The sequence below is a fragment of the Cricetulus griseus genome, chromosome 7, assembly GCF_003668045.3.
Source record: "Cricetulus griseus strain 17A/GY chromosome 7, alternate assembly CriGri-PICRH-1.0, whole genome shotgun sequence".
Taxonomy (NCBI): Eukaryota; Metazoa; Chordata; class Mammalia; order Rodentia; family Cricetidae; genus Cricetulus; species Cricetulus griseus.
This window is the reverse complement of record NC_048600.1, coordinates 126,414,518-126,442,057: the sequence shown is the minus strand read 5'-3', so window position 1 is coordinate 126,442,057 and position 27,540 is coordinate 126,414,518. Positions and strand designations below refer to the sequence as shown.

Genomic DNA, 27,540 nt, shown 5'->3' with positions numbered 1-27,540 from the left:
TAAGGTTGGTAGGAGGCCCTTCTTTTGCCACCCCATCTTGGTCTCTGGGAATTGTACCTGAGAAACCTAGGGGTTCACACAGCAAGCCAACCTCTCCCCCTTGTCAAACTGACTTGAATTCTGATAACTCTCCTCCTGGTGTCTCAGCCTCCAGAAGGCAGGTATGAGCCACTGGACCTGGCTCGGGTCTCGGCTACTCTATAAGATCCCTTCTTCCTCAGATGACCTGAAACCATCATTTAATTCAGCTCTCAGTTAAGATTTCTCAAAACCTGAGGGGACCTCAAGGCTTCTGGCCCAGTTAAGAAGCCAACATGGGTCCCGGCGTTGGTGGCTCACGCCTTTAATCCCAGCACTCGGGAGGCAGAGGCAGGCAGATCTCTTGAGTTCGAGGCCAGCCTGGTCTACAGAGCGAGTGCCAGGATAGGCTCCAAAGCTACACAGAGAAACCCTGTCTCAGGAGGAGAAAAAAAAAAAAAAAAGCCAACATGGGGCCTACAGCCTGCCCTGCCCAGACCCAGACCCAGACCCAGGCTTACTCTAGGTGAGCTCCTTCCCTACCACCCCAAGGAGCTCTGTTTCTATGTCTTGGACCCATACTGTCCTGTCCTACTAATGTGATGAGGGGAATGTGTGCGTTGGTGTGATTGCCACACATCAGGACCAGTCTTAGTATTTGGTCTCTTAAGCGTCTACAGCCTTTTTGAAGTAGATTTTTATTAGTAGTATTTGGGGACTGAAGGGAGGAGTTTGCCACAGTGTACCTGTAGAGGTCTGATGACAATTTATAGGAATTGGTTCTCTCCTTCCACCACTTGGGTTGCAGGGATTGAAGTCAGGTCAACTTGGAAACAAACACCCTTACCCACTAAGCCCTCTCGATGGCCAGAGCATACCTGATGAGGCAGCTTAAGATGAAGGAACTAGCAAATCCCATGCAGCTCGTGAGCTGACGAGCCAGGACCCCAGGAATGGCCGCTGGAGTCATTGCTCACAATAGCTAGGCCTTCTAGCAAAATGATCTACACACTGGGACCCAGGGATGACCAGGTAAGAACAGTGACCAGGAGGCAGCACCTGGCAGAGGCCAAGCTGGCAGGCCCGCTGGGGTTTAAAATCGGTCCAAGGAAAACTTCCGGCTTTTCAGTGACAACTGTTCATTCACTGGATGGCTGCTGGCTCTGGCCACCAGGCAGTGCAAAGGCCCCTCACTTCCCAGGTTCACGTCTGTCCCACCCGAGCCAGGCTAGACCACGGCAGTCAGTCATCAAGCCCTTTGCCTCTGGAGCCCACAGCCTCAGATCTAAATCTAGGCTGGTCCCATGTGTCCATTTTTTTTTTAACTAGTTTATTTACATTTATTTTATGTGCATTGGTGTGAAGGTGTTAGATCTGGAACTGGAGTTTTAGACAGTTGTGAGCTGCCATGTGGGTACTGGGAATTGAACCCGGGTCCTCTGGAAGAACAGCCAGTGCTCTTAACCGCTGAGCCATCTCTCCAGCCCCCATGTGTCCATTTTTGGTCCCATCATCCCGCTTACCCAATCACCACCTCTTCTCTACAACAAGATTCACAACACAACCTAGGGAGGAAGCAGATGGAAGGAATGAAATATCAGGATCTTTTTATCCTAAGGACTCAGCATCGTCCAAGCCTCAAATCTGGTTTCCCAGCTGCCCCCATGTTGGAAGGCAGAGACTGGAGGACAGGGGACTGAGGAGAAGCACAGAGCAGAGACAGAGAAACTTGCCCGGCCAGCTCTGGTCCATCGAGCTTAGCGTGAGAGGAAGAAACAACATGGAGGGTTGGGCCCTGGGCATCTGAACTAGGAGGACTTCAAGAACTCAGAGATGGAAGGGGATGGCCTTCACAGGTGTGCGTGTGCCACTGTCCTCCCAGCCCTGGAACAGCTTTCCAGAGACCTCCCTATCCAATCCACACCTGAGCAGGTAGTCCTTCCTTAGTGCACTGGACCACAGCCCTAACTGTGCACAGCCCTCCCTGCTTGAGGCTCTGATGTAGGAGGCAGGAAAAGGTTAGGAATAAAAAGAACATTCATTTACTCGCCCGTCCTTCACAAGCTCCTCTAGGCCCCGAGGCTTCCTGCCGTCAGCCAGATGGGAGACTACGAAGAGTGCTCTGGGGGAGGAAGTCAACCCTGCGGGCAGATGGATGTTGGCGGTTTGGCCTCTGCAACCTGTTGCCCAGTCCCACTCAGCTGCTGTTCCCCTGGAGAGAGCCTCTTGGGAGGAGGGAGAAAGTCAAGAGTAGCTATGGCCCCCCTACTCCAGGAATCCAGTCCTAAAGTTACACTAGGCAATAAATAAACAAAGAGCAACCTGCCAAGACCACGGGGTTCTCCTGAACTGTTTTCTTTGTATGCCCTACTCAGCCCCAGAAAGGTCTGGAGGAGACAGCTTATGAAATTACACAAAATACAAAAGGGTAAAAATAGACCAGAGAGAAAACAATGCTGGAACAAATAGTACTATGACCCAAGTGCCCAGGTTGGCCTGTACTGGGCTCTGAGCTTTCTGTCAAAACGGGGAAATACCCTCTGTTGATTCACAGGGTTAAGATGGATGCAGATCAGTTTAGTGGAGTTTTTGTTTGTTTCTTGACATTAAAGTCTAAAAAAGGAATTTTTGTTTTGGTTTGATGTCATTTAAGAGCCCTTGTTCTTGCAGATGACCTGAATTCAATTCCCAGCACCCACATGGTAACTCACAACCATCTGATCCCAGAGAGTCAATGCCCTGTTCTGACCTCTGTGGCACAAGGTACACACGGTGCACATACATTCAGGCAAAACACTCATACATGTAAAAATAAATCTAAAATTAAAAAAAAAATAGGCTGCTTATGGTGGCCCACTGCTTTATCTTGGCACTTGGGAGGCAGAGGCAGGCAGATCTCAGTGAATTTGAGGCCAGCCTAGTCTACACAGTGAGTACCAGTCCAGCCTGGTCTACATAGTGAGACCCTGTCTCAAAAAATTAATCGAGAGACATAAACTGATAGGTATCCTTGCCCCTTAGGGAGAGCCATTTAGCCAAGCCCCTTTCTGGATTAAATCCTTAGCTGTGCCCCTCATAAAAGAAATGTGAACAGCAGAGGAGGTGACTTCCTCAGTCACTAGTCACTTCATTCATTCATTCATTCATTCATTCATTCATTGTGTACGCATATGATATGTGGGTATAGCACTCATGCTGTGGCATATGTGTGGAAGCCAGGACAGCCTGGTGGAGTCATTTCTCTCCTTCCACCTTTATATGGTGTAGCATGTTAAATAAAAGACCCAGAGACAGACATGGAGCTTCAAGCTTCAAGCTGAAGATCAGAGAAGCAAAGCAGCCAGGCCAGTAGATTTTACCTCTACTGCGGCGTCCACCCTTGACCAGCAAGAAAGACGCCACACCGAGGAATCTTCTTCAACACAGTTTAATCGGGAACCTCTTTGCTTTGTACAGTGTATAATGGCGGCGGCGGCGGCGGCCACGGGCAGAGGGAGACGGGGCCTGATATAGTCTACATCTACCAATCACCTAACCCTACGTGGTGCGCCAGGATAGGTTGTCTCCAAGCAGAATTAAGAGGATACATGACCTTTACCTAATTTGGAGTTGTTTACCACAGAGAGCGCTCGCCGTCGGGCTGGCGGAGGGCGGAAACCGGCGCCATCTTTTGGGTGCGGTTTTCTGCAGCTCCCTACACTCTACCAAGCTGAAATGGCAATCCTGCCTTCACAAACCCTCAGAGACAAAAGCCCTCAATTCCTGCCACGCCCCCTCTCCCCTTATATTCTGGTCTCTGCCCAGCCAAATCCTGTCTCCACTTCTCTGGTGCTGGGATTAAAGGTGTGCCATCTCAGGTGCTGATCTCACCTTTGTGTGAGCTGTTTCTTTTAGGACTGGATCAGCTTCGTGTAGTCAGTGTGACCTTGAACTAATAGAGATTCGTCTACCTCTTAATCCTGGGTCCTGGGGTTAAATGTGTGTGCCACCACCTCCTAGCTCTATTGCTCACTAGTGTGGCTGCTTTGCTGTTTAGATCTCCAGTGGCTTTAATAAATCATAAACAATATATCACCACATTGTGGGTTCCAGGGACTGAACTCAGGTCACCAGGCTTGTAGAACCATCTTATTGGCCCCACCTTATTATTTTTAAGATATATTTTGAATATATAGGTGTTTTGCCTCCATGTATTTATGTATGTATGTATGAATGTGCACCATTTACATACAGTACCCACAGAGGGCAAAAGAGGGTATCAGACCCTCAGGAACTGGAGTCACAGATGGGGGTGGGAGAACAAGATCGGGGTCCTCTGCAAGGACAACAAATATTCCAAACTACTGAGCCATTTCCAGCACTCTTCCCCCTATTTTTTTTTTTTTTTTGACGAAATCTCCTACTGAGTCTGGCATTCTGATTTGGCCAGCCGGGGAGCTCCAGGGACCTGCTTGTCTCTCTCTACCTCCCCAGTGGTTTTTACACAAGTTCTGGAGTTCCAAGCTCAGGTTCTCAAGCTTGCATGACAAGCACTTCACCCACTGAGCCAGCCCTGACCCTTCACGTTTGGAGACAGGGTCTTATTTCTGAGGCCCTGATGTACAGGAAGCTGTAGCCACACCTTCTTAGGGGCTACAGGTGTGCCTGACCACGCTTGTGAGGGCGTGGTCAGAGTGACGTAGTGTGACTGCGTTTGAGCTTTTGGTTTCTCTTTGCTTCTTGCTGTACAGGCTGCTGCCACGCCGGCTGGCTAGGTCGCTCTGTAAGTAAGGCTTTTCCCTATTAAATACCCTTATATTTCTACCTGACTCCGTATTGGTAATTCCCCACTATACGTGGTCAGGCACACCTGTAGCCAGCCCCTAAGAAGGCGTGGCTACAGCTTCCCCTACGCCCTGACCTTGTTATGCAGCTTCTACTCTCTCTGCCTCCACCTCCAGAGTCCTAAGATTGCAGGCATGCACTGGTCCACCACAGCTAACGATGTGCTAGGGGTGGAACCCAGTGCATGCTGGGCAAGCACACTCTCCCAGCTGAGCTACATCCCTGTCTCTGGGGTATGCAGTCTTCAAAACAGTCTGTGTTGTTATAGCAGCCAAAGCTGACAGAGATATCGACCATCTGTCTACTCCTCTGGAGAAAATGCATCTGGACCAGGAAGCCATCAGCCAAGAGATGGAATCCACTGGCTAGCCAACGAGCCAGAGCCAGGGCAGCTGTGGGCTTGATCAACTCCAGTGGGAGGCAAAGGCATAGGGGACAGCAGGTCATGGAGGATGCTCCTGTAACCCCCTGTGTTGTTCTAAGTCTCCCTCTCATATCCTGGCCCCGGGTCAGGGTGGTTTATTCAGGCAGGGAGGAGGGTCCACCCTCTGTCACCTGCTACTGCGACCCACGCCTACTGGGCTGTGTGTACAAAAAAAGGCACAATGGCTTCCCTGTCGATAGTGGGCCTGGAGGGTGTTTCCATCTGTGCTCTGTCTGTCTGCCTTGTGACCCAATAATTATTTAGAGATAACAGGCCAGAGGGCAGTCGGTGGGGATGAAATGGAGTTTTTCTTGTGGACACAGTAGACCTCAAAGACAGATCAATTCTGTGACCTTGGACTCACAATTAGTGAAGGATGCCATGGCCACCAGGCCTGGGAGAATCATTCCTTCTAGGTCAGTGGGTGCGGATCCTTATAGAACCCTGTTGCATAACCATTTGAGTCCTTGGCGGTCATGCTGCATCCCCTGGGGGTCCAGACCATCCACTAGTTAGAAATTGGCTAACAATTATGGTCTACTTTGGCATTTTACAGGTTTGTTTTAGAAGAGACAGTGTGCCTGAGGCCTGGGGGAAGAACCCCTCCTTTCCAGGACTGCCTTTCAGTTGCTGTGGGCTCCTGGCACAGGCACAGGCATCGTGGATGCCATAGTTTTGGCCTCCTGTCCAGAGAGAGTTCAGGGTTTTGCAGGCAAAGTGGATACCCCAAGGCAGGTATCTTTAGAGTGTGGCAAAGGCCTGAGGTTGCAGGTCCTTCCCAAAGTCTGGCCATCAGAAGTGGCTTCCAAAGTTAAGTTTTCTATTATTCATCTGTATCCCCAGCCCTGAAATGCTATGTGATGCTGGCAATGGAACCCAGGGTAGTGCATATGTTAAGGTCACTCTACAACTGGACTTCCTCTTTGGACCTTCTTCCGCTGACCCAAGACTGGTCTCAAACCAAAGCATGGGAAGACTGTCGTTCTTTTCCAGGTTCGAATAAGGACTCTGTCTCTGGACTATTCAAGAACGTAAGACCTAACCGGGTATGCATGCCTTTAATTCCAGCCCTTGAGAGGTAGAGGCAGAGAGGCAGAGGAGCTAGATCTCTTGTGAGTTCAAAGGCAGCTTTGACTACATAGTGAGTTCCAGGACAGCCAGGGCTATGTAGAGAGGCCCTGTCTCAAAAAACCAAAATACTGAAGTAAAATAAAGGCACACAGAACCTATGTTCCTTGGCTCATGACCCCTTTGTTCACCTTCAAAGCTAGTGGGTCAGCATCTTCAAATCTGACTTCAGCCAGGCGGTGGTGGCGCACACCTTTAATCCCAGCACTCGGGAGGCAGAGGCAGGCGGATCTCCGTGAGTTCAAGACCAGCCTGGTCTACAAGAGCGAGTTCCAGGACAGCCTCCAAAGCTACAGAGAAACCGTATCTCGAACCCCACCCCCCAAAAGAACAAACTGTCTTCCTTTTCCTCCCCAGATATTTCATTGCTGGGTGTGTTAGCACACATATGTATTCCCAGTACCTAAAAGCTGATGCAGGAGGATGGCCAGTCAGGGATATGCAGTGAGACTATCTCAAAATACAATACATGACTCTTTATTGCCTCTCTAAGGTCTCTTTTGCTATTTATAGCAATGGATTCTTAGTTTCTGGAGACCAGGGCATGGGCCATCATTCTGCTGTCCACGCTACAAGGCAAGGGGTTGTGTCTTATTCATTCTGAGTCTTCCAGAGGGAGAAGTTGATAGGTTCTTTTGGCCTGCCTCTGCCTCCAGAGTCCCGGGATTAAAACCGTGTGCCTCTACTCCTGGTGACAAATAGTTTTTTTTTTTAGGTTTCTGTTTTTGTTTGTTTGTTTGTTTGTTTTTGTTTTTTCGAGACAGGGTTTCTATGTGTAGCCCTGGCTGTCCTGAAACTGACTTTGTAGACCATGCTGGTCTCAAACTCAGAGATCTGCCCACCTCTGCCTCCTGAGTACTGGGATTAAAGGCATGCGCCCGTGGTTATAGACTATTTATGATCTAATAAAGTTTACCTGAAGATCAGAATGCAAAGTAGCCACAGCCATAGGGGCCAGGCAGTGGTGGCACACACCTTTAATGCCAGCAGCCTCACTAGTTAGCCATAGAGGTTGGGCGGTGGTGGTGGTGCATGCCTTTAATTCCAGCACTAAAGAGGTATATAAGACAGGAGCTCGGGGTCTCATGTGGCATTCAGTCTCCAGCCACAATGAGGACAGGTAGAGGTGGCTGGCTGCTTTGCTTTTTTGATCTTCAGCTTGAACCCCAGTATCTGTCTCTGGGTCTATATTATCCATACTACATGGGCCATCACCGCCTGGCAACAAAAACTTTTGGGTCTGTGAGCCAGTGAACAAATGAAAGGGTACCTCCCAGGGGCCATGTAGGCCAGAGGCCAGGGAGGGCAGCCCAAAGGACAACGGAGACCTGGGAAGAAAGCAGGAGCAGCCCCAGCCAGCCCCTCTGCCACTCTGCCAACTGCCTTTTGACAGTGGGGTTGGTCTGCAGTCTCTGTAGGAGAGTCCCCTTTCCTACAAGGTGTGGGGGACGATGTGTAGAGATAGGGCTTATGAAGGTTCCTCTTTACCCAAGACTGGCTCTGGGAAGCTGCCTGGAGGGGCTCTGGGCCTGGAACCAAAGAACAGTGACAAGCCACCTGAAGACCAGGCCTGAAACTGACTTTGTAGACCATGCTGGAGTCTCAGGAGTCTCAAGACTCCTGGTGGTAATAGTGTAGAAGGAAAATGGAGGGGATGACCCCACAGACCTGGGCTTACTTCCTAAGACTCTCAAAGATGCTAACTTCTTGACTCTTCAGCCCATAGGCTCACTCATAGGTATAAGCAATGGACCAGTCACAGTCTTGGGCCTCAGGGACCTTGTCTTGTCTAGAAAAAGCAGGGCCCTCTTCCTCACTGAGGCATGGGAGCTGCAAAGGAGCCAGATCTTGGGAACAGGCCTGAACTCAACAGTTTCTAGGAAGCCAGGTGTAGACCTGCCAGGCTCAAAGGTATAGAACTCTGCCTGTTGGGCCCCTTTGCCCTACACTTTAAGTGGCTATTGTAGAGTCAACAGATATCCCCACAAAGTGGCATCTTTGGGACACACAATGGAGAGGGTGGGGCACACTGGGTCATTGTCTCTGGAACTGAGCGGTAGCAGCCGCAGCCACAGCTGTGGGTCACCTCCCCAAACCATGACTCTTGGGCTGCATGCAGGGCTTATCAAAGCTCTGAGTTTGGTAACTGTCAGGGCCTGATCAAGCAGAAAGCCCCACCCAGAGCATATCTCACCAGGCCCTGCATGATCAGAATGATAAACGAGACAAAAGGATAGCACTGTAGACTGGGGGCAGGGAACCTGGGTCCTTGTGCCTCAAGCCCCATGCATTCTCAGTGTCATTCCTGGATAGCACATAGGTCCTGTCCTATCATGTAAAGACAACTTCCATGAAACTGTTACTTGTAGGACAGTGGGGTGGCTCAGTGGGTAGGAGTGCCTGCTGCCAAGCCTGATGACCTGAGATGGATTCCCGGAACCCATACTGTAGTAAAAGGAGCGAAATAGCTCCCACAGGTTGTCCTCTGGTTTCCAGAAGACACCTTGGCATACATCCTCCAACATACAAAATAAATAAATATAATAAAAAATAAAATAGGTATGCCAGGTATGGTAGCGCACACACATAATCCCAGCAGTCAGGAGGCAGAGTCAGGTAGATTCTCTGCCATGCAGAGGGCAGCCTAGTCTACAAAGCAAATTTCAGGCCAGCCAGGGATATAGAGTCAGACCCTGTCTTGCAAACAAACCAAAACAACAACATCCCCTCCGTGTAGTTGGTCATTTTTACTCGTTACCCTTTGCTCTTTTGGGGACCCACCACCTAGCTACCAAATAAATCACACACGGAGGCTTGTTCTTACTTATGAATGCCAAGCCCTAGCTTGGCTTGTTTCTAGCCAGCTTTCCTTAACTTAAATTATCCCATCTACCTTTTGCCTCTGGGATTTTTCCTTTTCTTACTTCTGTAATCTTACTTTCACTCTTACTCCGTGGCTGGCTAGTGTCCTCCTCTCCTTTGTTCTCTTGTTCCTTCATCCTCTCAGACTTCTCCCATTTATTCTCTCTGCCTGCCAGGCTCACCTCTCCTTTCCTGCCAAGCTATTGGCTGTTCAGACCAATCGTGTTTTAGACAGGCAAAGTAACACAGCTTCACAGAGTTAAACAAATGCAGTATAAAAGAATGCAACACATCTTTACATTGTTAAACAAGTGTTCCAGAGCATAAATGGATGTAGCACATCTTAAAACAATATTCTGTAACACCCTGGTATTTATCCTCATTCTCTGAAGCAGGTAACACTTAATAATAGTTCCTTATTACTGAAGGGAATCTGGGATGTAGAAAGATGACCAGAAATTTAGCTGTCCCATGTCACAGGAACCTTTCCCTGAACTCAGGATGAGAGTGTGAGGGTGAGGCAGGGGCACAGGATGAAAGTGAGCTGGGCCATGGGTGAGTCTGAGCTCTGCCCCAGCAAGGCACTGGTGGGAAGGCTGCAGAGCCTGGCGGGGCGGGGGGGGGGGGGGCGGCGGGAGTGAGGATGGGGTGCTGACCTCACCAGGCCCTGCAGCCAGAGAATTCTAAAGCTCTGGACACTGACCATTGCTTTTCAGAATGGAGAGTTTATAAAAAAGGAAGGGCAGCCGCATGATGGTGATGATTCATGGAATTTGTAGCTGGAGTTGAATGTGAGCCTCGCAATGGTGGTGATTAAAAATTAACGCCACTGTGCAGCAATGAATTAATTAACAAAGGACAACACAGTGCTCAGGGCAAGCACAGGGTGCAGAAGCCGGATCTGGAATGATTCAGGGGGACATTCCTGATGGGGCACCTGTCCCCATCCACAGAGCATCGCTAGACAGGAGCTTGCTTTCTGTCTTTTACAGTGGGGTGCTCATCCACCCTAGGAGCCATGATGTCGTCTAAACTAGGGGAGAAGAAAGTTTCCCCTGGTCACAGAGGACATGTGTCATCAGTAACAGAGAATACAACTGGAGATTGCCAGCCTGAGTCCCCATTGTGGCCTCATGATCTGGGCCTCAGCCCAGCCTAGCCTGGGACTCAAACTCTCTGTATAGCCAAGAATGACCTTGAACTTCTGATGTTACTACTTTTACCCCCTCAAGTGCTAGGATTACATGTATGGACCACCACACCCAGTTCGTGTGATGTTGGGGATTAAATCCAGGGCCTGGTTCATGCTAGGAAAGCAATCTACCACTGGCCTACATACCCAGCCTATAGCCAAAACTGGTGTGTACTCACTATGTAACCTAAATATCTTAGTTACTTACTTTTCTATTGCCATGAATAAACACCATGACCAAGGCAACTTATAAAGTAAAGCATTTCATTTGGGGGCTCATAGGTCAAGAGAGTTACAGTTCATGACCGTTAAGGCAGGGGGCATGGCAGCAGGCAGTTGTGGTGGAGCAGTAGCTGAGAACTTACATCCAGAGAGAGAGAGAGAGAGAGAGAATATTTCTTTACATTGTGTCACTGTGATTGATTTAATAAAGGGCTGAGTGGCCATTAGCTAGATAGGAAGATGTTAGTTGAGACTTCTGGGGACAGAGAGGACTAAGAGAGGAAGAACAGAGAAATCAGGATGGGCAGTGTAGAGTAACTGAACCACGCGTAAGAACTAGTTAGGAACAAGCCCAAGCTAAGGCCTGTCTTTCATCATAATTAATAAGTCTCTGTGTCATTATTTACCAACTGGCGGTCCTGACAAGCAAGTTTGTCAACATATGGTGTCCAATGTGGGGGGCTCGAATATCCAAACGTAGGGCCTGAGAAAGCTAAGGAAAGTTGTGGACAAGGAGCAGGATGTGGCTTCCTAGTTCTGCAGTCTCTCAGGCAGGCTGGTGCTTAGCATACATAGGTGTTGCTATCAGCTGCCATGCGCCAGAGCCATGCGCTAAGCTGAGCTGCACAGCAGCTGACATGGCAGTTTAAGGTTTGTCTCTAGTGGTTGGCTGCTTTGCTTTTCTGATCTCCGGCTTGAATCCCAGTTATCTGTCTCTGGGCTTTTACTATTCATACTACAGGAAGGGGGTATGCTTTTGTTTCCACAGAAATGAAAGGCTATGGATTCCTTCAAGGTTGACAGAGATCGGATTTAATTGGGGAAGACCTCCCCTCCCCTCCAAATCCTGCCTACAGACCTAAAGAAACAAACTTAAAAAAACTACAATACAGGCGATGTATATTTTTTCTGCTCAGGCATAAAACAAAAAGTCATCTTTGGCTGGCTTACGCACAATGCACAGTCCATATTTGTGTTAATGCAGATATGTATGTTACCTTTAAAAGTTTCTATGTTTTCAGAATGAGCAGACCAGACACCATTGAAAATGGGTGATCCAGGTGATCCAGCCTCTCAGAATTTCTCTGTTGCCATTTCCTCAGAGTTCTACATCCAGAACAATTTCAAAGCAGTTGGTTAAGATGTCCAGCCTCATAGACTACTCCAGTCAGGACCTCAGATAGGTCTTGTGCCCTCCCATCACACCAAGATTGAACAACAGCTAGTTCTCCCAGAACTGGACCATTATTTCAATTTTCTCAGGTTCCCTAAAGATGCTTTCTCGAGTTCCCTAAAGGCCACGACAACAGAAAACAATCTAGAGAACACAAGGCCCACATTCCTAAGAGGTGGGGTTTGTGGTTTTTGGTTGTTCAATGGATGTTTGTCATCATTTAGGGGGTTTTGTCACAGGTTGTTATTGGCAGGGTCAGGAAGGAAATTAAGCAAAGGAAATTAGGTTCAGAGATCTTGTTCTGAAAAGAAAAGGGGGGAATATAGAAATTATAGGATAAGACAGGCAGTGATGGTACACTCCTTTATCCCAGCACTTGGGAGGCAGAGGCAGAGGCAGAGGCAGAGGCAGAGGCAGAGGCAGAGGCAGAGGCAGAGGCAGGTAGATCTTAGTGAGTTCAAGCCCAGTGTGGTCTACAAAGTGAGTTTCAGGGCAGCTAGGATGGTTACACAGAGAAACCCTGTCTCAAAAAATAAAAAAATAAAATAAAATAAAGAAATTGGGGTCGGGCATTGGTGGCGCACGCCTTTAATCCCAGCACTTGGGAGGCAGAGGCAGGTGGATCTCTGTGAGTTCGAGGCCAGCCTGGTCTCCAGAGCGAGTGCCAGGATAGGCTCCAAAGCAACAGAGAGAAACCCTGTCTCGAAAAACCAAAAAAAAGAAAAAAAAGCAACCATTAAGGTGGATTCAGCCTCCAAAGCTACAGAGAAACCCCTGCCTTGAACTCCCCCTACAAAATAACAAAACAAAAAAAAACAACCCCAAAACAAAAAGCAACTACTAGTCTCAAATATTTTACATTGGTATGGATTTTTGTATATTGATACAAACTTCAGGTTATTTTTGTTATAATGTGTACATGTTTCTACTCTTGTTTAAGGTATTGTACCTATGCAGTTCATTTCAAAATGTAAAGTTTTAGTCCTTGAAAGCTATTTAGGATAATAAAGAAAGACAGGTTAGTAGTCATCTATAACACTCAGAGTTATAGTCATGTTAGATATGTTTTCAGGATCAAACAGAAATCTATTTTAAACAGATACACAGTCTTCAAACACTTCAAAGACCTCCAGGATATGGCATTTTGATGTTTTGATAAAATAAGGCTTTTCATGACAATAAGACACATCTGCTACAGCACCAATTTACTTTAAAAAAGGATGATGGGCGTCAAAGAACCTCCATATGGAGTTTGCTTTCTTCGTGGCAAAAGGTAGCCATTTGATAATGAAACTGCCCTTGCCTCGACTGCTGACAGTATGCTGTCCAAGCAGGACAAACAGTACACACACACACACACACACACACACACACACGCACGCACGCACGCACGCACGCACGCACGCACGCACGCACGCACGCACGCACGCACACACACAAAACAAAATTCAACTGCTGAATTTTGCCAAGACAGGGTAGGGCACAGTCTTCAAAAATTCTTGCTTCACAGAAAAGTCTGTCAGATATTCTAGGCCTGTAGGCCAAAGTTGGATGCCCCAACAATGCAGAGGAACCTTGGGTGACTGTCCAGGCACCTGTTTCTGTCATTTCTATAGTTTTGGAAGTTGCTTGTTCTGTATTTCCTGTTTCCTCAGGTAATCTTATGTCCTTCTAGGGTCTCCAATGGAGTTGAAGATGAGATAGCTATAGTTAGTTTCCTTTGTTACCAAATTGAAAAAAAAAAAAAACCTCACAAAAGAGATACAAAATGTATAAGCTTAAATTGTTTATCTAAGAAAATGCTTCGAGGTCTAAAAAGATAGTTTTAAGATGGTAATACAAGTTATGGCAGAAAATGGTCTAGGTATAAAACTTTAAATTCATCAAGATAAGATAGATTAATAGAGTATTTCCTCTGAATATGCTAAATACAAATGGACTGGACATTGTGAGTATAATTCTTACCTCAATTGCTCTTATTGTTATAGTTTTATTGTGTTAAGAGTTAAAGCCTTTCCTTTTTATTTAGACAAAAGTGGGGAAGTGTTGCAGAATATTCCTTTACACTGTATGAAGATGTGTCTAATAAAGAGCTGGATGACCCTAGGCTAGGCTGGAAGAGGTTAGGCAGGACTTAGAGGGACAGAGAGGACTCAGAGAGGAAGAAAGGCAGAGTCACCAGCTAGATGAGGAGGAAGCAGGATGGACAGCACAGAGTAAAGGTAACCGAGCCATGCAAAAGAATGTAGATTAAAATGTATGGGTTAATTTAAGTTATAAGAACTAGTTAGGATGAAGCCTAAGCTAAGACCAAGCTTTCATAATTAGTAAGTCTCAGTGTCATTGTTTGTAAACAGGTGGTCCTGATGAGAAAGCTTGTCTACAAGAGACAGATACAAAGAGATGGAGAGCATCCTAGCTAACTGGGAGTGGAAATGGTGTGGGCTTCTAATCCCTCCCAAATACTTCTATCAACTGGGAGAGACCAAGTATCCAAATATATGAGCCTATGGGGGCCATCTCCATCCAAACCACCATGCTAGATTAGCCAATCATGGCAGTCCTCCTTCCTTAGCTTCCTAAATTCTGGGCTTCCAAGCATGAGCCCCCACATTGGGTTCTCTCCTGTCTTTGTGTCCTGCTTCAGTTTCATCCAGCATCTATTTGCTTTCTGCAGGGAATCAGAGGCAGGGTGCCATGCACACCAGGCAAGTTTTCCATCGCTGAGCCACACCCTCAGCCCTTTCTCTGGCCTTCTGTTAGCCCATCCATGAAAGGAGTAAGGTGTGTAACTAAATGCCCCAAGGGGAGGGTGTGACATTTGTGGCAGCTGTTGCTGTAAGGTTACAAGAAGGAGACTGGAAACTACTGAAGAGTATTCTCTCTAATGTTCTTGAGGCCAAAGGTGCAAAGTCCTGGCAATCGATACTAGGTCCCCCTGGAGCCTTGGGAACCAGGGGATGACTCCAGTGATGGCTGCCTGCAGTTCTTAACTTCCTAAAGTAGCAATATGGCTCCAGTCTGCTCCTGTCTTCATGTGGCCTGTTTCCCTATGTCTCTTCAGGATCTGGACATCTCAAATCACTCTTTCTCTTTTTACATTTTAAGGCAGACTGTGTAGCCTGAGATGGTCTCAAGCTTCTTCCTCCTACTTCAGCATCTCAGTGCCAGGGTTACAAGCGTATGCCATCACACCTGGCTCCTCTCCTGGCACAAGGACATCCACTAATGGGGATGAGGACCTGCCCTAATTCCAGGGTAATCGTATCTCAAGACCCCTGATTTACTGATATCTGCAGTCTCTGTTTCCAAATAAGGCCAAGCCCACTGTAGAAGGCATTAGGTGAGGCAGGGGCCAGTTCAGCCCACTACAGAAGGGTTCTTACTTGTGGTGCACTAACCATGAGAAGGCCAGGGGAGGGAGCCCATATGTTGGCATTAGGAACATGCTCTGCAGATCAGGTGCCCTTTGACCTAAGTAAGAGAGGCTCCCCTGGGGAAGTGTTTCACTGGGGGCTCTGAGGTTTCACTTTGGGGCACCAGAGTTCCAGAAAGTGTCTCAGGCTACATTCCCAGGGCTTCAACTGATATTTTCACATCCTATCCTATCTTTCCTCTCAGCCCATCCTCCAGGGTATCTGTCCTCTCCAGGGAGTCCTTGGTTGGTTCTGCTACCTTTGTGATAAAAACCAATTCCTTGCTGGTCTGGGAGCTCATAACCTTAATCCCAGAAGAGGCTGGCCTAGAGGGTCTCTGTACCTCCTGGGTTCCAGGTTGGTCAGGGCTAGATAGAGAGACCTTGTCTCAAAACAAAACAAAACAAAACAAAACAAAACAAAACACCAGCCACCTAAGTGGCATAAGACTCCCCACCTTCCACGCATGCCTTTAATCCCAGCACTTGGGAGGCAGAGGCAGGCGGATCTCTGTGAGTTCAAGACCAGCCTGGTCTACAGAGAGAGTTCCAGGACAGGCTCCAAAGCTACACAAAGAAACCATGTCTCAAAAAAAAAAAAAAAAAAACCAAAACAAAACAAAACAAAAAAACTCCCCACTTTCCAGCCTGCTTTCCACTGTTCCCCTTCTCTGACCCCCTTCATTGAATGTTTTTTGTTTCTGGCCTCAGGTCTTAGCTATGGCCTCTCTTCTGAAACGTCTCCCCTCACCCCCATCATCCCTCATGGCTAGATTCTCCTAGCACACTCTCTGCTGCCTCTTTCCTGCCCTCATCACTCTCTCCATCACTTACTGTGTAGAGTGTTGAGGGCAGCCATCGTTGCATTGCATGTGCCTTTGGCCTTTCTCGGCACCTTGATTTCCTCCTCTGTTCTGCCTTCTCTACGAGACCCCGTGGGACTCTCAAATGAGCCCAAAGTGACAGCCCTGGGACCTAATCAATACTAAGGATAGGGTCAAGAGATGCCAGGGCTTCTTCCCCAGGGATCCCTTATCCCTGGCCCTAGATGGCATCATAACCATCCTGTTCCCAGTGGGGACAAAGGTCTTACTCCAGCCTCACCCAGCTCCCTCGCCATTCCCAGTGTGGAGTTATCTCTCCAGCTGTTTTCTTTTCCGATCTGGAGTTCAAAAGAACAACAGATGTAGGTGTGGCAGCCACAGGAAACAAAGCTGGCAGGCTGGATCGTGTCTGCTTAGCCCCAGGCCTTCAGGGTACTGCGTACCTCTCCCTGCTGGATCCCGGGAGGAGACTCTGTAGGCCTCAAAAGCTAGCGTGTCCTGGAAACAGTGGCTCCAGGAGAGGCCAGGCCAGTTCAGGACCCAGCAGGGGGAGGGGACAGCCTGGTTTAATTAGAGCTTTAAAAATGTTCCTAAGAAAGCCGATTCAGAAGTCCTCAGCCCTGCGGGGCAGGGCTGGCATAATAATAATAAAACAACATTTGCATGGAGATTTCATTTACAAAGCACTTTGGGGGGGGGGGGAGGCTCTGGGTGGCCCAGCAGATTCCTAGCTGGGAGGCCACCTCCCACCCCCAAGCCTTGGGTCGGTTCCACCCTCCAAGCAAGTTTACAATTGTGATTGCCTGCAGGGTAAACAAAGGGCCCTTCATACAACTGTTTCCGATTCTTCCAGCTTTCATTCCTTTTGCACCCTTCCAGGAAGAGCACACTTGAGGCTTGTCCTTCAGTTTAGAAAAGGATCTCAGAGGCCTGGTGAGAGGGAAAGTGGCTGGGACCCAACGGAGGAAGCTTTCCTCTGCCCCCCACCGCACCCCTCCCAAGCTCTGGCAGAATATGGCAATGCTGTAATAGGTTAGTGCCACTGTCTCCCTTGCTCACCTGTGGCTATGTCCCCACATACACAATGGAGCACTCATTTGGCATGGCTGTGTTTGGTAATATACAGAGATAAGCAGGGGTGAGTCTGCCAATCCCTCCCCACCTGAGGATGGGCATTGTGTGAAGAGTGTGGGCTGCTTGCACCTGCATGGGTAGAAGGGTTGAGACAGCTGTGGGGCCTCTCTGGTACCCCGAGTTAGAGAGTCACATGCAGTCACCTAGCCACTGGCACCCTGAAGGAAGAGTGACCTGGGGGAGGGGAGGGCAAGCATCAGATAGGGCCTGGCCCCTTAAGTACTGAGGGATTATATAGGAGCCACCTGTAGGGGCTCTAGCAGCTATCCCTGTGAAGATGGAGGAGGTCATCGCAGCGCTGGAAGGGGTCACATTTGCCTTTGAGCAGGATGTGGAATTGCAGAAGGGCACTGGGCTCCTGCCATTCCAGGGCATGGACAGTAAGTGGCAATGCCATGTTTCCCCTGGCCAGATCCTTGAGTCCTCCCTGACTTCCTTCTGGCTCTCCTTCACAGCTTCTGGGTAGTTTACTATCCAGGACAGAAAGACAGATTTCCAAGCTCCTCACTGGCCTCCAGGGCTCCCTGGCTGCCCCAAAGACTTGCATCTCCTGTCTCAAGAGACAGGCTGAGTTTCTGTGTGTGTGTGTGTGGGGGGGGGCACTTGGTAAGAGGGCATCTTTGATTCACAGTAGCCACAACAGGAGACAAATGACAGTCGCCTCTGATGGCAGAAACCATGGCCAGCAAGAGGCTGAGACAGGAGGATTGCTATGAGTTCCAGGCCAACCTGGACTACTCAGACCTTGTCTCTTAAATGAATGAAGAAACAAGCGAACGGCAGAAAATAAAAACCAAAGATGGTAGCCAGAGAGGATACATGGGGGCCCACACAGATCCAAGCCTGTAGGAGGCTTGGGTGGGACTTGCTGAGGAGGAGAAACTTGAGGTTCCCTGGCAGGGAGCTCAGCTCTGGGAATCTATCTTTTCTGTTTCTTTCTCCAGAGTCCAACTCAGCTGTGTGCAACTTCTTCGCTAAAGGGCTCTGTGAGAAAGGTGAGTGAGGCCGGCCTCTTGGGCTGGGCCAGAACAGGAATGGCTGTGAGGACCATGCTGGGTTCAGCTGGGGCTTAGGAGAAGTGTGTGCTTGGCACCTGGGACAGGACAGGATTCAGCTCTCATGAGAGCAGTGGCCTGGGGTGGCCAGCATTCGTACCAGGGTAATGGGGCTACCCCATTCCCTTCTTTAAATTTTTTTAAAATTATGTGTACCTGTGTGTGGGTTTACAAACATGAGGGTATGCGTCCTTAGAAACTGGAGGTGTTGGGTCTGTCTGGAACTGTAATTACAGATGGTTGTGAGCTGCCCCCTATGGGTGCTGGGAACCAAACTCAGGGCCTCTGGAAGAGCAGCTGGTGTTCTTAACCACTGAGCCATCACTCCAGTCCAATACTCTCTTTTTGATGAGGTAGTGATGGGTCAGGGCCTTTGGCCTGTGTTCTCATGCTTCAGTCCTCCTCAGTCTAACTCATCCTCTTTGCAACCAGGCCTCCCCACCTTGAATCAACCTGGAAACTGATCAATCATCCCAGCTACTTCTGCTCTTAGGTAGCCTCTTGCGTGACAGCCACTGCTGCGCAATGATCTCCCTCTCAAATCCCTCCCCCGGATGTAGCCTGTCTTAACCCCAGGCATTTGGCCTTCTCTTCTGGATTGTGGGTCACTGTGAGGTTCCTCCAATAGAAACATACAGTTGCCAAAATACCTTACCCCTCATGGGTAAGGGTAATGGGTTTCCCATTCCTCCACCCCCATCCCCAAGCCTGCCAATCCATCCAGGGGAAGAGTTTCTTAGGGAGCCTGCCTTGGGGACCCTTATTATTCTGTTCCTAAAAGCCAGGAGGTAGGAGCCCAAGCAAGGAGGACCCAGAGCTGTGTGTGCATTTCTGGAAGGTGGATGAGAAAGGAAAGGAGCTCAGTGGCCACCCAGGGCTCTGGGACACTAGAATCTTCCAGGTCCATTACAGACTGAGTCAGTCATAACTCAGAGAGATGGCTTCTTTCTTTTCTTATAAATAAATAAATAGTTACTTATTTGTATAGTGTTCTGCTTGCATTATGCTTGAATGCCAGAAAAGGGCACCAGACCCCATTATAGATGGCTGTGAGCCACTATGTGGTTGCTGGGAATTGAACTCAGGACCTCTGAAAGAACAGCCAGTGCTCTTAACCACTGAGCCACCTCTCTAGCCCCTGCCCCTTTTTAACTTTTCAAATTACTTATGTGTTTTTATGTATGTTTGTATGAGGGTGTCAGATTCCCTGTAGTTACAGATAGTTGTGAGCTGTCTTGTGGGTGCTGGGAATTGAACCCAGGTCCTATGAAAGATGACCTACTGGGCCATCTCTCCAGCCCCAAGATGGATTCTTTCTTGCAGAGAAAGAAAGCTGCTACTGAGGAAGATCATAGCACCAGGGATGGCTAGAAGTGTGTGTGTATGTGTGCATGGGGGCGGGGGAAGGGACACTTACAGAGGACACCCTGGTCATGCATAAAACAAGTCCCATTTAGACACCCCTTCCCTTCTGGTGGCACTGTCTACTGAATAAGATTCTGGGGCGGTCAAATCTAACTTTTCTACTGCCTGCCCATTTTAAGAGTCACCTATTTCATGGCTGTGTTCTTTTTTTGTTTTGTTTTTTTCAAGACAGGGTTTCTCTGTAGCAGAGGACCCTGCTGCTGCTCCCAGCATCCACCTGGCAGCTTACAACAGTCTGTAACTCTCGTTCTCGGGGATCGGATGCCTCTTCTGACCTCTGAGGACTCCTGCACACACAATGTGCACACACACACACACACACAAACACATAAAACTAATTTTTTTTTAAACAAGGAAGAAACAAATCCAGAACATTTCCCTCGCTGCAAAAGTCATGAATTCAGCAAGCTTTTACGGTATGGCAAGAGCTGGCCTGGGTATGGCCATGGGGTGAGGGGACTGCTCTCCCATGGGAAAGGTACCCTGGAGGTTCCTGGGGTTTGACTCTGGGAGAGGGACCCACTGTCTCTTATGATAACCTCTTTCCCAGTGTGGTCCTCCGATCCTGTTCTAGCCCTTCCTAGGTTGTGTCTAGGTGATGGGACACAGAGATGACAGAGGTGGGAAAGAGTAGCCTCATAGGCCCTGGGAACTCCTCCCGGCAGGTTAGGTGAGGCCTACAGCAGGTGTCGTGTTCTGCAGGGACGCTGTGCCCGCTTCGGCACGAGAAGGGCGAGAAGATAGTGGTGTGCAAACATTGGCTTCGAGGGCTCTGCCGAAAGGGTGACTGCTGCAACTTCCTGCATCAGTATGACATCGACAGGATGCCTGTGTGCTACTTCCACTCAAAGTTTGGTAATGCCTGGCTTGTGGGGGTGATGGGTAGGGATAGAAGAAGCCCAGAAGGCCAGCCTTGCCCCAAGCTGGCTGCTTCTCTGAACCCCCAAGAAAATAGAACCAAGGCGGGGCCCAGTGGAACACGGCTCTAATCTCAGCACTAGGGAAGCTGAGCAAGAGAATCAGGAATTCATGGTCTGTCTCAGCTACAGGGAAGTACAAGGGTAGCCTGGATTACATGAGACCTTGTCTGAAAACAACAACAACAGCAGCAACCAAACATTAAAAAATAGGGTCAGTTGTGGTGGTGTATACCTTTAATCCCAGCACTGAGGAGGCAGAGGCAGGCAGATCTCTGAGTTTGAAGCCGTAGTAAGTTTCAGACCAGCTAGAGCTGCACAATAAAACTCTCTCTGTCTTTCACAGAGACAGGTGGATCTGTGAAAGTTTGAGGCCAGCCTGGTCTACAGAGTGATTTCCAGGACAGGCTCCAAAACTACACAGAGAAACCTTGTCTCAAAAAACAAAAACAAACAAACAAAAGGAAAACAAACAAAAGATAAAAATAAAATGAAGGATGCAGAGTTGAATCTGCCCTTTGTTAGTCTCAGCTCGGCAGTTACATCAAAGGGAAGAGAATGTTGTTCCCCACTGCAGGCATGACTAATCCACACCCAGATGACTGTCAGGAATAGCCTGAACGACCCATCTCTCAGTCCCTGCTGTGCCCAGTCAGGCCTCCCCAAATGAGATGAGTTGTTAGCTGTGCTCAGAATGGTCACCGTTACCCACGAGGCACCCACACCCCATCTTCTTCCTGCTCTCCTGCTATTTCTAACATTTATTTTAGATGAAAATGTCATGTTACCTCCCAAAAGGGAAAGCCTGCATCATTTGTTGGAAAGAGAAGGTCAGTCACTGTGTATATAAAGCCACGGAGTTCAGAAGTCTGGTCCCTAAAATTATCTTGTGTGGGCAGGTCTGCTCCAGCCTCCCTTGCGGTCATCCAAGGAGCTATTTAGGGCAGCCTCAGCCACCTTTCCCCTCCCTGGAAGATGGAGTCTGTGAATGTCTTACCTTTACAGTGTCAATCTACAGCTTGGTGGTGTTTGATTAGTTCCAGTGGGGTTGGGATGATCTACTCCATTGGTTTCCAAACTGAGGGGTTGGAGGAAGGAAGGGAGGAGGAGCGGAAGAGAGGTAACATGCTGGATCTCCAGGCCCAGCCCGCATTTAAGAGACTGAAGGGCCACACTGCTTGCAGGTAGCCAATTTCATTAGTGCTGATAGGGAGGGGCCTTGGGCACCTTGAAGGCTGCAAAGTCTCTCCTGGGGCAGGGAAAGTTCATCCCATTAGACCAGCATTCCAGACTGCCTGCTCTGAGGAGCCAAGTCCTGTGGCAGTTCACGAGGGATGCCAGAATGTCTTTCTGGAATAAAAGGACAGTTTATCTAGGGGCTGGTCCCCTGAAATCACTGACTAAAGCACTTTCACTTACAAATGTTCTTTTAATGCTCTCAACCCTGCGTTTCTTGGCTAGGTGATCAGATTCGGTACTAGGAGCAGAAATGGGGACACATGGAAGTAATTCAGGGCAGATGTGTAAACTCATGAGTTTGTAACCTAAGGTTTTGATCTTTTTTTTAAAAAAGATTTTATCTATTATGTATGCAGTGTTCTGCCTGCATGTATGCCTGCACACCAGAAGAGGGCACCAGATCTCTTTACGGATGGTTCTGAGCCACCACGTGGGTGCTGGGAATTGAACTCAGTACCTCTGGAAAAGCAGTCACTGCTTTTAACCTCTGAGCAGTCTCTCCAGCCCAAGGTTTTGCTCTTAACAATGAGGAAATCTCTCTAATATTATAAAGATAATTATATGCTAGGCGTGGTGGTACATTCCTTTAATCCCAGGACTCAAGAGGCAGAGAGAAGCAGGTTGATCTCCATGAGTTCAAGGCCAGCCTGGTCTATGTAGAGTTTCAGGTCAGCCAGGATTACATAGTGAGACCCTGTCTCAAACATTGAGGAAGAATTCAAAGTCAGAGAGTGCCTGAGCTACATAGGTTGTCTTTTACAAATTGCGTGTGTGTGTGTGTGTGTGTGTGTGTGTGTGTGTGTGTGTGTGTGTGAAATTCCTCTTTCTTCTTAGTCATACCATCTCCACTTTGAGATACGGTCCCATTATGTAGCCCTGGCTGGCCTGGAACTCACTATGTAGACTAGGCTGGCCTCAAACTCATAGAGATCCATCTGCCTCTGCCTCCTGAGTGCTGAGATTAGAGGAATGTGCCACCATTCCCTGCTTCAATGTCTCTGGTCTTTTTTTTTTTTTTTTTTTTTTAATACTGCTGAGTCAGGCATGGTGGCACAGCCTTTATTCCCAGCACTCAGGAGAAAGAGGCAGATGGATCTCTGTGAGTTTGAGGTCAGCCTGGTCTGCAGAGCGAGTTCCAGGACAACCAGGGCTACAAAGAGGAAACCCTGTCTCCAAAAACCAAAAATCAAACCAATGCAAAACAAAACAGAAAACCAAATCCCAAAAATGCCGCTGAGCTGCAAGTGATGCATAGAGTGCTGAGAAGTAAACTAACGGAAGGACTTAGGTGCGACATCCATGAAGCTGTCACCGCGGTGGGCTGAGACTTGGCGGGGATAGCGCTGTTTGGGGGTCAGTAACAACTTGCTCATGCTCTGTAACTAAGCCCAAGGAATTCATGGGTGCACTCGGCGGGGATAGCGCTGTTTGGGGGTCAGTAACAACTTGCTCATGCTCTGTAACTAAGCCCAAGGAATTCATGGGTGCACTCGCGAACACACACACACACACACACACACACACACACACACACACACACACACACACACACACACACACACACACACACACACACACACACACACACACACACACACACACACACACACACACACACACACACACACACACACACACACACACACACACACACACACACACACACACACACTTCGTTGATTGGGAGCTGGAAAGCTCATTTGGTTAGATCCTGGGTGTCTGGTGCTTGAAAGGAGTAAAAGCAGCCGCAAAAGACACTGGAGGCTGGGGTGTTGCTGCCATCTTCTGGCCAGGAGCAGATATAGCAACGTGCAGCTGGGATGGACAGATAGGTGTAGGTGTCCAATGCGCCCCCCACCCCCACCCCAAGCTTTGACTAAAACTATGCATGAGGTTGTTTTGATTTCTAAAGAGGCTCAAACCCAGGGGACAGCAGAGGATGTACCAATAAGTCCTTTGGTGTGAGGAAATTGAGTGAACAGATGTGGCACTTGCTTCTCCCTGATGGCTGGCATCCACATTTGTGAAATGCAAGGTCTAGAAAGGAATGGCAAAACTCTTAGGAGTCAAGAGAAATCTTCCTCAGGTAGAGCATCATCATGTGAAAAAGTCCCATGTAGTTGGGTGGTGGTAGTGCCCACCTTTAATTCCCAGCGTCCTCCGAGGCAGGCGGATCTCTGTGAGTTCAAGGCCAGCCTGATCTACAAATTGAGTTCCAGGACAGGCTCCAAAGCTACACAGAGAAACCCTGTCTCGAAAAATCAAACCAAAAATGAAAAAAAAAAAAAAAGTCCCATGTATAAGATAACTCTCTGGCAGACCTTATGAACTTCCTGTTAGTTCCGAAGAACATAGGCTTTTAGGAAGGGTGAGAGCAGAAATCTTCACAGGTTTCTCCACCGAAAGGAGACAGAACAGGTCATACATAGTTTTCTCTCCTTCAGATCTGCCTAAGTGAAACCTACAAGTCACAGCTGCAGGCAGCCTGTGTCTAGAAGGCTGCCACCTTGTGGAAGTGAAGCAGATCAGCACTTGGTTTACCGCATAGACTCGGCATGGCCTAGGCTCTGAAAGGTGCCCGCTGGGCCCTACTGGGGCCTTTGCTCTGTCCTTGGTATTTCCTCCAAAACACCCCCGCTGCCGCCGCCCCTCTTTGGGCTCTGAGACAGTGGAGGGTTCACAGTGAAGATGGCCAGAGTGTAACTCTCTCTTCCAGTGGCAGAGGGCTTCTGAAGATGAGGGACAAGCAGGAGATGGGCCAGTGGCTTCCATAGGTGGGAGGGTCGGGGCAAATTGGGGTGGGGACGCAGAGGTGGTCCTAAGTGTGAACCTGCAATGGACTTTCAGGGAACTGCAGCAACAAGGACTGCTCCTTCCTCCACGTGAAGCCAGCTCCCAATGCCCAGGACTGCCCTTGGTATGACCGAGGGTTCTGCAAGGATGGTGAGAGCTCCATGGGCAGGCATGGGATGAGCAGAGGGATGAGGGTGGTCCAGGGCGCTCAGCAGGTGATGAGCGATAATCCCCACGAGGGTTTATGTCATATGAATGCCCCCAATGAGAGCTTTTCTGAAGTTGTCCCAGGCTTGTACAACAGGGCTCTTGAGACACTGGAAAATGCAGCCTGGCATAGGGCACAATAGGCTTCCCAGGGAGGGCTGGGGGATTTACATCCTACCCTTCTCAACGGGTGGCTGTGGACCTTGGTGGAGAAGCCTAGCAGAAGGTCTAGTCCATGAGACACAGCTCCCAGGTATTAAATGCCACTTAAGTTCTACCCTTTGGCCGGCTCCAAGACAAACTTTGTAGGGTGTCTGTGGATCACTGGGCCCTTGACTGTGTATCTCCCACTGTGATTCTTAGTATTGGGTTGGGAGGGGCTGCTGAGGAAAGGGGGCTTGAGCATGCTCTCACCTCCTTTGTGCTGGGGGAACCCAGGGCTAGCAGCATGGTCTGTCTGGGCTTCACCACTGAACCACATGCCCAGCCCTTACTGGGGCCAAGGTTCCTACCCCTTTCTGTCTCCCGGCTTCGGGGACATCAATGGCAGGAAGCCTACTACAGCCCTACTCATGCTTTTCAATGAGCTATTTCACGTAGACTTCCTCCTCTGGGTGAAGCAGGCTCTCTTGGCCATTTGCTCTTTGTCTAGTAGGTCCCCTGTGTAAATACCACCATGTCCATCAAGTAATGTGCCTCAACTACTTCACCGGCTTCTGCCCCAAGGGACCCAAGTGCCAATTTGGGCAGTAAGTATGATTCTTCCATCTCTCGAACCCACTGGAGTGCTGGGCCCTACCACCTGGATCTAGACCCTTTTGGACTTTCCTTTGCCCTTAGCTGGAGATTGTCTAGCAAGTATCTCCCTAGTGGTTTTCATTGCACTGCCGTCCCACCCTGGCTTCTGGGTGCTGTTGGCCGGGTGGACTCCAGCCCTCCCTCTTTGACATGTGCTCACAGTGGGGCAGGCAGGTGTGTGCCTCTCACAGGCTGTTCCTATCACTCTCTGGTCCTTTGCAGTTCGACCTGCTTAGGATGAGTGCTTCTTCCCTAGGGGCTCTGGAATGGGAAGTCAGCAGCAGACTGGCGCTGAGCATGCCAATGAGCTGGGATGGAAGGCTAGAGCCAACACACATACCTGACTCTAACACACACACTCTCTCTCCCTTCCGTCCTATTCCTCACTCTCTCTCCTTCCCTCAGCCCCAAGATGAGCCAGGTACTCCACCCCAGTAATGTCAAGGTAAGTGCAGAACTCAGGGTGCCACAGAGGGTCCCCATCTTTTGGCTTCCACACCTGTCTGTGTTCCCTAGCACTGTCCTATTCTCACGAGACCCCACTCTCTCGAGTCCCAATCCTGTAGAAGGCACATGCCCTGCGTCCTGGGCATCTGAGCATAGAGTAGCCCCTCCCAGTCTCCCTGCCCTCCATCACCTCGGCACTGGGTAGGACCCCTCCCTCCATAAAAACACCGAGGCCTTCCTTTTCTTTGGCTGAGTAACACAGGGACGGTTTCCTTTCTCTGTTATGTTTTTAATTTTATTTATTTACTTTGTGTATATATGTGGATATGTGCATGCCATGGCAAATGCCTGGAAGTCAGAGGACAACTTAGGCCAATTGGTTCTCTCCTTCTACCACCTGAATCCTGAGGGTAGAACTCGGGTCTTCAGGCTTGGCAGTAAGCAGGCACTTCTACCAACAAAGTCATCCTGACATCCCATGGGAATGTTTTGCACAGACAAAAATCCAAAGTCAGTTTTCTGAATGAAGACTATGACACTACATAAATTTTCCTGGTTCCTAGGTAGAGACATAGTATCCCCATTGTTCCCAGGTATCAGTGGGAACTCATTTCAAGGGTCAGCACACTGTTATCTTCAGGCCATGTCCACCCCCACCTTAGTGGTGGAGACGGAGCCCAGAATCCTAGGTGGCTAGGCAAGTGTTCCATTACTGAGTTACAGCTGACATCCCCAGTCTCCTAATGCTTGTCTGTCTTTCTATCCATCCCCTGCCCCCCATCTCACTATTTAGCTCTGTTTGAGGTCTGGCTGGCCTCAGATTTGCTATGTAAACTAGGCTGGTCTCAGAATCAGAGATCCACCTGCCTCTGCCTCCCCAGTGCTGGAATTGAAGGTGTGCATCGTCACTCCTGGATAATGGCTTTTTCTGTAACTAGAGAGATGAGAATGGTTTGTAAGAGGCTACTGGGAGGGCTGGAGAGATGGCTCCGTAATTCAGAGTAGCCACTGCTCTCACAGTTTAGTTCCCAGCACCCAGGGGACCTGATTCCTCCAGCCTCTGTGGGCACAAACCCCCACACGTACGTAATTTAAAAAAACAATAAATCCTAAAGGGTTGGAGGGAAATAGACGACTGTTTTGTGTCTGGGATGACCCCTCCAGGGCTGGTTGCAGCTCTCCTGGACCAGTGCCATGGAAGGCATCATCTGCACATTGCCTGTTTATGGTTTCAGTGTGTTAGGATCACCTCCAGGTTGTACTGCTCCTCAGAGCAGTAGTTTGGGGCTGATGCCTAGTGGGAGGTCTCCAGCATCCTCATGGGACTAGATCCTGATGAAAGTGGTTGTTATGAGCCAAGTTGGCTTTCCCGCTTCCTTCCTCTGCACCATATGACGACCCCCCCCCCCACCTGCACATAGTACTTGCTCCGGGTTGACTTG

The 27,540-nt window shown here is 48.9% G+C and overlaps 1 protein-coding gene across 1 annotated transcript; it reads left to right on the top strand.

Moving 5' to 3' along the window:
* The first annotated feature begins 17,494 nt into the window (after positions 1–17,494).
* Cpsf4l (cleavage and polyadenylation specific factor 4 like) lies at positions 17,495–26,259 on the top strand. Its single transcript, XM_035448165.1, has 7 exons — positions 17,495–17,597; positions 18,162–18,212; positions 20,400–20,552; positions 24,701–24,796; positions 25,509–25,602; positions 26,057–26,096; positions 26,218–26,259. Exons 1-7 carry the CDS (start codon positions 17,495–17,497, stop codon positions 26,257–26,259), a joined length of 579 nt encoding a protein of 192 aa, XP_035304056.1.
* Positions 26,260–27,540: the final 1,281 nt, after the last annotated feature.

Coding starts and splice junctions, on each gene's coding strand:
- Cpsf4l (XM_035448165.1), top strand. CDS start 17,495: ATGGAGGAGGTCATCGCAGCGCTGGAAGGGGTCACATTTGCCTTTGAG. Junction 20,553..24,700: donor CTACTTCCACTCAAAGTTTG/GTAATGCCTGGC, acceptor ATGGACTTTCAG/GGAACTGCAGCAACAAGGAC. Junction 26,097..26,217: donor TCCACCCCAGTAATGTCAAG/GTAAGTGCAGAA, acceptor CCAATCCTGTAG/AAGGCACATGCCCTGCGTCC.